We start from the raw sequence: 10,000 nt of genomic DNA on the forward strand, positions 1-10,000 counted from the left end.
AATTTAAGGTAAAAATAAGTGTTTTTTTGTTAAAAAAAAACTCTTCAGAATAACAGAGTTCCTAATATTTTTTTGGTGACCTTGCCAGGATTTGTTATCAGCAATATAACAGTTAAGCACTTGACGGGTTATAAGGAGATAAAATTTAGGTAATTGATAATAGGTTTCACCCAAAGTAGGTAACATGGGCTCCCCAAAGGAAAACGTGGAGGGGGCGGTGGTGTACAAGACATTTCATATTTTCACATGGCGACAGGAAAGACTAGTAATTATTAAGAATTTGGTATTTTCAATTGCCCTACTCTTGGTACCATCAAACTGTCTTTCCTGCCGTCCAGTCTTTAAAGATGGATAGTTTGCTAACTCCTCCTCCTTCCATATGCTTTACTCGAGCGAAAACGCCGACGAGGAGGCAGGCAGCCCGGCCGTCCGACAGTGTCAGAGACAGAGACACAGAGACCTCACTCACCTGGAAAGGTTTCCACATTTTTGATTTGTCCGACATGCCTTTCTTAGGCTAAAGACTATTATTGGGATCCCTGGTCTACGTCACCCTCTTGTGAACATCTGCCAAAATCCATCTGCAACGCCTTTGTGCATGGTTCGACAATGGTGAGTACCAAGAATATATAGGGCTTATTTTTAAGGTTATCATTGCGAACTCTCATTGCCTTGTGTTGCCTATTTCAAGTTTTTCCTGTCTGTCATTTTTAACCTTATGAAGATTAGTAATAGATTTTTGTGGTCAATGTTTTATATATCGTATTCTCTTGTCCTTTCAGGTGATTTAGCTCTCGGACTAGTAACTCTAGCTTATTTATAAATTCACGTTCTTAACACTGGGTAAGAGAATCGTCAAATACATTGTTTCGAATGGTTATATTTATGACGAATTGTCTCCCATATTACGACCGAGCAAATTTATATTAGGTTTACCGTTCATTTCAGGATGGTGTTCGGTTTCGATGTATCGGCCCTTTTATTTCCTTCCTGATACTAATGTAAACCTCAGTTGCTCAATTGTAAGGTAATTTTAAGTGGGTTATTATTCCGATGGGTATATTCTTCTATATAAATGACCATGACTTTTAGATGCTAATCTTCTTGAATATTTCTTTACAGACAGCGAGCGAAGCAGAACGAAGGAAACGCCCTACGATTTACGTGAATTGCCTTGTTCTCCAACCAACTGTTTAACTCCGTTACTACGTTATTTTAAAGGCTTATTTATGTAATAAATATCATATTTAATTACATTTTTCCTTCCAACCTTTATTTACAAACCACAGATTTTTATGGTGTTCTGCTTATGGCGCCCAACGTGGGGCAACACAATGAAAGGTGCTTAATGATGGCGCAGATGATCCAGTAGAGAATTGACCACGACCGGGGCTCCCAGTAGTCTCATATTTCTATTTGCAGGACTTTGACATTTTCCTTTCCAGGATATTAACATTTCATTTAAATAAATATATTTTTCCTTTTCAGAAAGTTAACATTTTATTATTTTGCATTTGTTATACGTTTGTTATAATGGCTAACTTACAGGTACTGATTGGACAACGAAAAGTCATTCGGAGAAAAGTCACCGAACAATTCAATAGGTCTGACACCTATTCTGCCCTTACACAAGAAGAAAAGTTAGCTATTAAAGGTCTTCTTGTTAATTATAGAAACAAGCTGTCAGAGCTAGATGATCATATCCTCTTTAAGAAATTTCCTGACGTATCTGATGAAGCAGAGTTAGAGCCAGAATTAACAAGTTGCCAGGATTATTTAGATAAAATTGAGTATTGTTTACCATTACTTGAGATTTCCAGGGGTAATAATGGTTCTAATATTCCCGACGTGGCCCGCAGTTTACTGAAACAGCCAACAGCTCCTCTTCCTAAGTTTACAAGTAAAGAAGGAGAAGATTTATTGAAATTTATAGCAGAGTTTGAGGCTACAACTAATGTATTTCAGTATCCTGATAGAGATTTACTTTTATTGCTGAAGCAACAGATAGACGGTCGAGCAAAGACTTTATTATGTTCTCTGGAAGCTGACAAACAGCGTTATGTAGATGCCAAAGAATTATTGATTTCCGCCTTTGCTTCTAAGGAGGTTTGTAAAAACAATGCAATTAGGAAAATTACGGAGTTAAGTCTAAGAGAGGGTGATGACCCCTTCACATTTATTTCCATCCTCCGATCAGTATGTGAAGCAGTCAAGACTTTTAACATTGGAGCGGATGAATTTGTCAGATATTTTGCTTGGCACGGCTTAAATGGTCGCTTTCAGCGTCATTTTATTAATATTACAGGAAAAACTCATCCTTCCTTAAATGACATTATTTCACATTTCTTTGCAGCTTGCGAAAGGTACGAAAGTGACGGGAAAGGTGTTGAAAGTTTGAAATGTAAAGCTTCACGTGTCAAAACATTAACACTCCCTCTTCCTAAAGAGAGTACTACCAGCATGGCTGCGGAAGCAGTAACATATGATAAAGACAGGTCTTCGCCTCAGTGTTCCTTGTGTTCTGCAGTTGGAAATACTGATAAATTTCACTTTATCCATAAGTGCCCTAATTTTCTTTCTCCTACAGATAAAGTGCATATTTTAAAATCTAGAAATGGATGTGTAAAATGCGGCCAGTTTAATCATGTTTCCGGTAAGTGTCGTTTTAAATTCAAAAGACGCTGTTCAAATTGTAACAGCTGGCATATGACTTACCTATGTGATAGGAGTCAGTCACTAGACAGAGACTCTAACAATATTGATAACTGCAAATCCAAGGTGGAAACTTCTCCTCAAATAAGCAGCGGTGTTGCCGTACTTCCTACTTGTCAAGGTGATTCCATTTTACCCACCTTTTCATTTAAAGTTGGAGGAACTGTTTACAGAGGACTGAAGGACAGTGGTTCGCAGAGCACGTTTGTCACTAAGAAATTGGCGGAGGAGAATAATCTTAAAATCATTAACTCTAAAGTAAAGCTAACAGTTAATGGGTTTAATGGTAACAAAGAGTATTTTACTGAAATTGTTGAAGTTCCTGTTACGATCGGAGATAAATCCTTTATAATTTATTGCTTGGTTGTACCAAACATTAATGTAGCATTGAAATTACCTCTGCTTGGTAGATTAGTTGATAAATTTCAGGCACAAGGTGTTAAATTAGCTGATCAATTCCTTAATAAATTTTCTCATGAAATTGATAATGTTCAGCTCATTTTAGGTACAGACTTCGCTTATTGTATTGCAGGTACAGATACAGTTTTTGGAGGAATAAATTCATCGATGTATACCGAGTGTCATGCAGGTATTTTGCTGTCTGGTAGCATTGATTTAATGATTAAGAATATTGATAATTTAGCTGATACGAGAGTGCAAACATCGGCTGTTAGTAACCCATTTGAGTGTAGTTCTGCTATTCATATCCAGAGTAGTTCCTTTTTGCTGAACTCTAAAGCTGATATTTTTGCCCATGATGACATTAATACTAACTTTGAGGTAAACTGTTCATTTTCTGTAATAAATGAAAGAGGCATGCTTATGGAGAAACCACTGCAACAGGCCACTGATCAACCTCTAGAGTCTGAATGTAATCATTACTTAAGTTACGATCAGAATTTCTACAATGATGAAAGTATTGAACTTAACAACCAGTTGCAGAATTCTTGCTTTTTTTCAGGACCACATTTAAGTATAAATGAAGTTCCAGAATTGTCAACTACCATACCAGCATTTGAGATGCCCACTGAGGTTCAAGCAACTCCTTCCACAGCTCAGGTTATTGAAGTTGCTAACAATCTTATTGATATTAATAATTATTCCAATTTCAGGAAACTTGTATTGATTTTTCGCAGAATTTTCTTAGTGGTGCACAAGTGGAAGCTGAAAGCGAAAATTGCTTGCTCACCAGTCGCTAATTACTTTGCCCAGGCTATAAATTACTTGTTAAACAATGAACAAAGGAAGCATTATCCTGAGGTATATTCTTACCTACAGCATGGTCTTAATTCCAGAAAAGACATTCCTCCTATTATAACGCAACTTAATGTATTTTTAGATTCACAGGGTCTTCTGAGAGTTAAGAGTAAATTCAAAAAATGGAATTATGGCTTAAGTGGAAATTACCCTTTATTATTGCACCCAGACAGTCATTTGACCAAACTAATTATTTGGGATGCACACCTCAAATTATTACATTCAGGATGTTATTCTGTATTAACAGAGCTCAGAAAGCATTATTACATCCCTAAACATTTCTCAGTTGTGAAAAAGGCTCTTAAACAATGTGTTCATTGTCGTAGGTTTAATAATCGTTATATAAGGTTAAATCAGAACTTTTACAGAGACTTCAGAGCAGATCCTCCTACGGTTCCTTTTTCTAACATATTTATGGATTATCTAGGACCCTTCAATACGAAGGATGGAAAAGAGACCCGTAAGGTTTGGTTACTATGTATCACCTGTACTTGGTCTAGGGCAGTTAACCTCAAAATTTGCAGGAGTTCGAATGTTGCAGAATTTTTAAGAGCATTTCAGCTACACTGCTTTGAGTACGGGATTCCTCAACTTTGTATTAGTGATCTTGGGACTCAGTTGGTGGCAGGAGGTAATACCATAACTTCCTTCATTAGTGACCCTCGGACGCAATTATATTTTGAGGAAAATAATGTGAAACCCCTCTCCTTTCAGCAATATTTCAAAGGCTGCAGTGAATTGGGATCATTAGTAGAAGTCTGTGTAAAAATGGTCAAAAGATTAATGTTTGTAGCAATTAAGAATTTTATATTGACGTATGTAGACTTTGAATTTCTTGTCTGTAATATTGTGCATCTCATTAATCGACGACCTATAGCCTTCAAAGAAGCTGTTCGTGCTGAGACTGGCAATGTGCCCGAACCAATAACGCCGGAACAGCTCGTGCGAGGCTATGAATTGACTTCTCTAAACCTTATCCCTAATCTTCAACCTCTTTCAGTTGAAGATCCAGAATTTGACCCTGATAATCAAGCTATTTCTCAGAATTACGTAAAGTTGTGTAAAATTAGGCAGACTTTAATAGAGACCTATCATAATGAATTTCTAGGTACTCTGATTCAGCAAGCAGTTGACAGAAAGGGGCGGTATCGACCCGTTACTCATAAATTACTGAAGGTTGGCGATGTTGTATTAATTAAGGAGGAACATACCAAAAGGAATAATTATCCTCTAGGCATAATTTTGGAAGTTTTTAAGAATGATTTGGGTGAAGTTACCCATGCTGTTATTAAGAAGGGAAAAACAGGCCAGACATCAAGGTTGCATGTAAATAATATTATTCCAATACTAGAAAACACAGGAAGTACCAATTTAGCTACTCCTGATGTTTTTAATTCTGTTACTTCGTCCTTAAGGCCCAAAAGAAAGGCTGCTATATTAAGCCAAGAAAGGACAAGACAGATGCCTTAATCTTTATTCAGTATTTGTATTTTCTTGTATTTAATTTAATTATTTTTACATTTCTTAAATGTATTTTTTCTTACAATTGTCCTGTTATATATGTTTCAGGATGGAATTTTTTCATTTCTGAAAAAATCCCATCTTCGCCCCTGGACTGTACAAGACATTTCATATTTTCACATGGCGACAGGAAAGACTAGTAATTATTAAGAATTTGGTATTTTCAATTGCCCTACTCTTGGTACCATCAAACTGTCTTTCCTGCCGTCCAGTCTTTAAAGATGGATAGTTTGCTAACTCCTCCTCCTTCCATATGCTTTACTCGAGCGAAAACGCCGACGAGGAGGCAGGCAGCCCGGCCGTCCGACAGTGTCAGAGACAGAGACACAGAGACCTCACTCACCTGGAAAGGTTTCCACATTTTTGATTTGTCCGACATGCCTTTCTTAGGCTAAAGACTATTATTGGGATCCCTGGTCTACGTCACCCTCTTGTGAACATCTGCCAAAATCCATCTGCAACGCCTTTGTGCATGGTTCGACAATGGTGAGTACCAAGAATATATAGGGCTTATTTTTAAGGTTATCATTGCGAACTCTCATTGCCTTGTGTTGCCTATTTCAAGTTTTTCCTGTCTGTCATTTTTAACCTTATGAAGATTAGTAATAGATTTTTGTGGTCAATGTTTTATATATCGTATTCTCTTGTCCTTTCAGGTGATTTAGCTCTCGGACTAGTAACTCTAGCTTATTTATAAATTCACGTTCTTAACACTGGGTAAGAGAATCGTCAAATACATTGTTTCGAATGGTTATATTTATGACGAATTGTCTCCCATATTACGACCGAGCAAATTTATATTAGGTTTACCGTTCATTTCAGGATGGTGTTCGGTTTCGATGTATCGGCCCTTTTATTTCCTTCCTGATACTAATGTAAACCTCAGTTGCTCAATTGTAAGGTAATTTTAAGTGGGTTATTATTCCGATGGGTATATTCTTCTATATAAATGACCATGACTTTTAGATGCTAATCTTCTTGAATATTTCTTTACAGACAGCGAGCGAAGCAGAACGAAGGAAACGCCCTACGATTTACGTGAATTGCCTTGTTCTCCAACCAACTGTTTAACTCCGTTACTACGTTATTTTAAAGGCTTATTTATGTAATAAATATCATATTTAATTACATTTTTCCTTCCAACCTTTATTTACAAACCACAGATTTTTATGGAGTTCTGCTTAGGTGGTTCGTTTCTTAGATGATGATGATTGGGAAAGAAAGCTGTATGATCTAAAAAGGGATGATTTGTGGTTATTTGCAGACTTCTTTAATTTGAGCCTCCCCACTGAGATCAGGAAGGGTCCTTTGTTATGGGAGGTGGTTAAGGCTGTTAAAGCTTATAAAGAGTCTATTTTGGAAGTTAGTCATGGTGAAGAAACCCCTGGTAGCAATGGAAAACAGGACAGGGTTAGGCAGGATCTAGCAGGGAGGTCGGGTGACTTATAGTTAGATATCTTGAGGGAACAGAGTAAAATAAAAGATTTGGAATTTAAATCCTTACAATTGCAAGCAGAGGAGAGAGCTAAGGATAGGCAACAAGAAAAGGAGTTATTAGAACTTTAGATAAAGTTGAGTGGTGATAAAAGTACTTATAAAAATAATAATTTCAACTTGATGACTGCAATAAAATTAATTCCTTACTTTATCAAAGGGGATGTGCCTGAATTTTTCATGGCTTTCGAACGTATTGCTATCAAACTCTCGTGGCCTCGAGATATATGGACGACTTTAGTGCAATGTAAATTGAAAGGTAAGGCTCAGCGTGTATACAATACACTTAGTGATGAACTTTCCTCAGATTATGATATTGTTAAATCCATTATATAGAAAGCCTATGATCTCGTCCCAGAAGCATATCGGCAAAAATTCCTTGATTTTAGGAAGGATTTGGACATTACCTTTATTGAATTTGCCAGGAAGAAAGGACAATTTCTTGAGGATTGGCTTATGAGTAAGGAGGTGGATAACTTTGATAAACTAAAGGAACTCATCCTGATTGAGGAATTTAAGAGAATGGTGTCTAAAGACCTTAAAATACATCTTGAAGAGCTTAAAATAGATTCTCTTCAAGAAATTGCAATTGCGGCTGACGAATATTCACTCGCTCATCGTCAGGAATCCGTGAAAAGGGAGATCAGTTTACGCAAGGAAGTTTCCCCCCACGACAATTTGAGAAAAAATAATAAGCCAAAAGACACAAGCTTTGTAGTCAAAGATGAAAATAACTACTCTGGCATAGAGAGTAAAGTCAGTAGTGTAATACCTCGTAGTTTTTCCAATAGCAATATATTTAGTAATAGAACTACTACCGGTAGTAGTGACAATCTGGAGTGCAGGTCAAATATTACATGTTTTTGGTGTAGTCGAAAGGGGCATATCAGGGCAGAGTGTAGGGCAATGCAAAGATTCCTTTCTAGCCAAAACAGGGAAGCAATCAAACTGTTAACAGCTGAACAACTTTCAGAAGAAGAAACGAAGTGACTAAAATTTCGTAAATATATCTCGAATGGGTCTATTTTCATTAACAGTGACAAGAGACTAGGCAGAGGTATTAAAATTTTGCCTGACACGGGAGCCGCAGAGTCATTAATTTTAAGAAAATCTGTGCCTCAGGGTTTTATGTTTGCCAGTAATGATTTTATGGTCTTGGGAGGTTTTCCAAATACATTAGTATCGTGCCCTCTTTAAACACTTCATTTAGAAGCTGATTATTCTAAAGGTAATGCAAAATTAGCAATAGTGGATACATTGCCCATTCCTGGAATTGACTTGATTTTTGCTAGTGATTTGTTGGTTGAAAATGAACTAAATTTTTCTCCAATTTTATCTTTAATAGAGAAAGACTGTCTTTGTGATGGTTCTTTGCCGGAGTTTGGTGATCCTGTTTCCATTGACACTCATTCTCGTTCAAAGGGGGTAGACTTAGATGACTTTGTGACTAGTGGCAAAATTGAGTAGTATAATTTTTGATGATGTTGACTGGGAACCCGAGGCCTCGAAGGAAGCCCAATCAAGGGAATTTAATGATTTGACTACTGAATCTATTGTAAATGATTCCTCCAAACCTTATTTTGTTAAAGAAGATGGACTACCATATAGGGTCAGTTGAGCTGTGGAAGCTCCTGCTGACCAGATAGAAGTGGTCCGTCAGTTAGCATTTCCCGAGAAGTATCGGAGGAAATTGTTATGGTTGTTTCATGAGAACAATCTTGCCGGACATTTCAGTGTCCAGAAGACGTTTCAGAAGTTAGCCGAACATTTCTTCTGGCTTGGAATGCAACAGATGTAAAAAAAACATGTCCACTCTTGTAACACCTGCCAAATCATGGGTAAGCCAAATTAAAAGGTACCTAGAGCTCCTTTAATTTCAATTCCTGCTGTCAGGGAACCCTTTAGGGAAGTCATGGTAGATGTGGTTGGTCCATTGCCAAGAATGCGAAGTGGCAATAAACATATTTTGTCCATAATAGATAGGATGTCACGCTTCCCTGAGGCTATTCCATTACGGAGAATAGGGAGTGAGAAACTCATGGAGGCATTAATTGTATTTTTTCTAGGTTCGGTTTTCCCAAGGTTTTGCAAACTGATTGCGGTACAAATTTTACCAGCAGAAACTTTAAAAGGAAGATGGAGGAGTTAAGAGTCAAACATACAACCTCGACTTCCTACCATCCTGAAAGTCAGGGTCAGGTGGAGAGGTTCCACCAAACTTTGAAGAGTGTCCTGAAGAAATTTTGGTTCGAGACTGGTAGCGAGTGGTACAAAGAATTGCCATATGCAACATTTGCTATTAGATCTATTCCAAATGAAACTCTTGGGCTCTCTCATTTCAAACTAGTCTTTGGTCATAGTATGAGAGGTCCTCTTGATGTGGTCAGGGAGCACTAGGAAGGGGAAACCCCGGAAATCAGTGTACTGGACTATATTTCGAATTTGGTATTCTGCTAAAGAAAATTTATATATGTATATGTATAAATTTCTACCTCATACTTGGGAACGAACGCTAGCCCCTTCTAATGAAAGGCCAGGTCGAAACCAACCATGCCACGAGAGGCCATGGAAGAAGTCGGAACCTAATTGCTACCCAGCTGTTCAGGATTTACCTGGCAAAACATAAGTCTCTTACCAGCGAGCTTTCCCGGACTTTCCGGCCAACCACGTGACACAATTGGTAGTAATTCATTCAAATTACCCCTATTGAGTCAATAAGGATAAATATCAAGACAACATTGTGTTCAAATAGAAATAAATCTCTACCTCATACTTGGGATCAAACTCTGGCCCCATCTAATGAAATTCCAGGTCGAAACCAGCCATTCCACGAGAGGCCATAAAAGAAGTTGAAACCTAAATACTACCCAACAGTTCAGGATTTACCTGGCGAGACACCAGTCTCTTACCAACAAGTTTTACCCGACTTCCCGGCCCACCACGGAACACAATTGGCAGTAATTCATTCAAATTACCCCTTATGAGTCAATATGGATAAATATCAACACAACTTCGT

The 10,000-nt window shown here is 37.6% G+C and overlaps 1 protein-coding gene across 9 annotated transcripts; it reads left to right on the top strand.

The window, feature by feature from the left end:
* Positions 1–231: 231 nt before the first annotated feature.
* LOC137652352 (uncharacterized) lies at positions 232–6,615 on the top strand. 9 transcript variants are annotated; one of them, XR_011046260.1, is made up of 3 exons: positions 232–5,976; positions 6,313–6,391; positions 6,487–6,615. XR_011046260.1 is itself a non-coding variant. In XM_068385711.1 (3 exons), exon 3 carries the CDS (start codon positions 1,534–1,536, stop codon positions 5,437–5,439), a length of 3,906 nt encoding a protein of 1,301 aa, XP_068241812.1. In that variant the 5' UTR covers positions 232–612; positions 949–1,027; positions 1,123–1,533; the 3' UTR covers positions 5,440–6,615. The 9 variants fall into 9 exon arrangements, 4 of the variants coding, with proteins under 4 accessions (XP_068241812.1, XP_068241811.1, XP_068241810.1 ...); XM_068385711.1 differs by having other exon boundaries at positions 232–612; positions 949–1,027; positions 1,123–6,615; XR_011046259.1 differs by having other exon boundaries at positions 232–6,391.
* Positions 6,616–10,000: the final 3,385 nt, after the last annotated feature.

This window comes from Palaemon carinicauda, chromosome 13 (genome assembly GCF_036898095.1).
Source record: "Palaemon carinicauda isolate YSFRI2023 chromosome 13, ASM3689809v2, whole genome shotgun sequence".
Classification (NCBI taxonomy): Eukaryota; Metazoa; Arthropoda; class Malacostraca; order Decapoda; family Palaemonidae; genus Palaemon; species Palaemon carinicauda.

What these genes read in the sequence shown, in the direction of transcription:
- LOC137652352 (XM_068385710.1), top strand. Translation starts at nt 1,534, where the DNA reads ATGGCTAACTTACAGGTACTGATTGGACAACGAAAAGTCATTCGGAGA.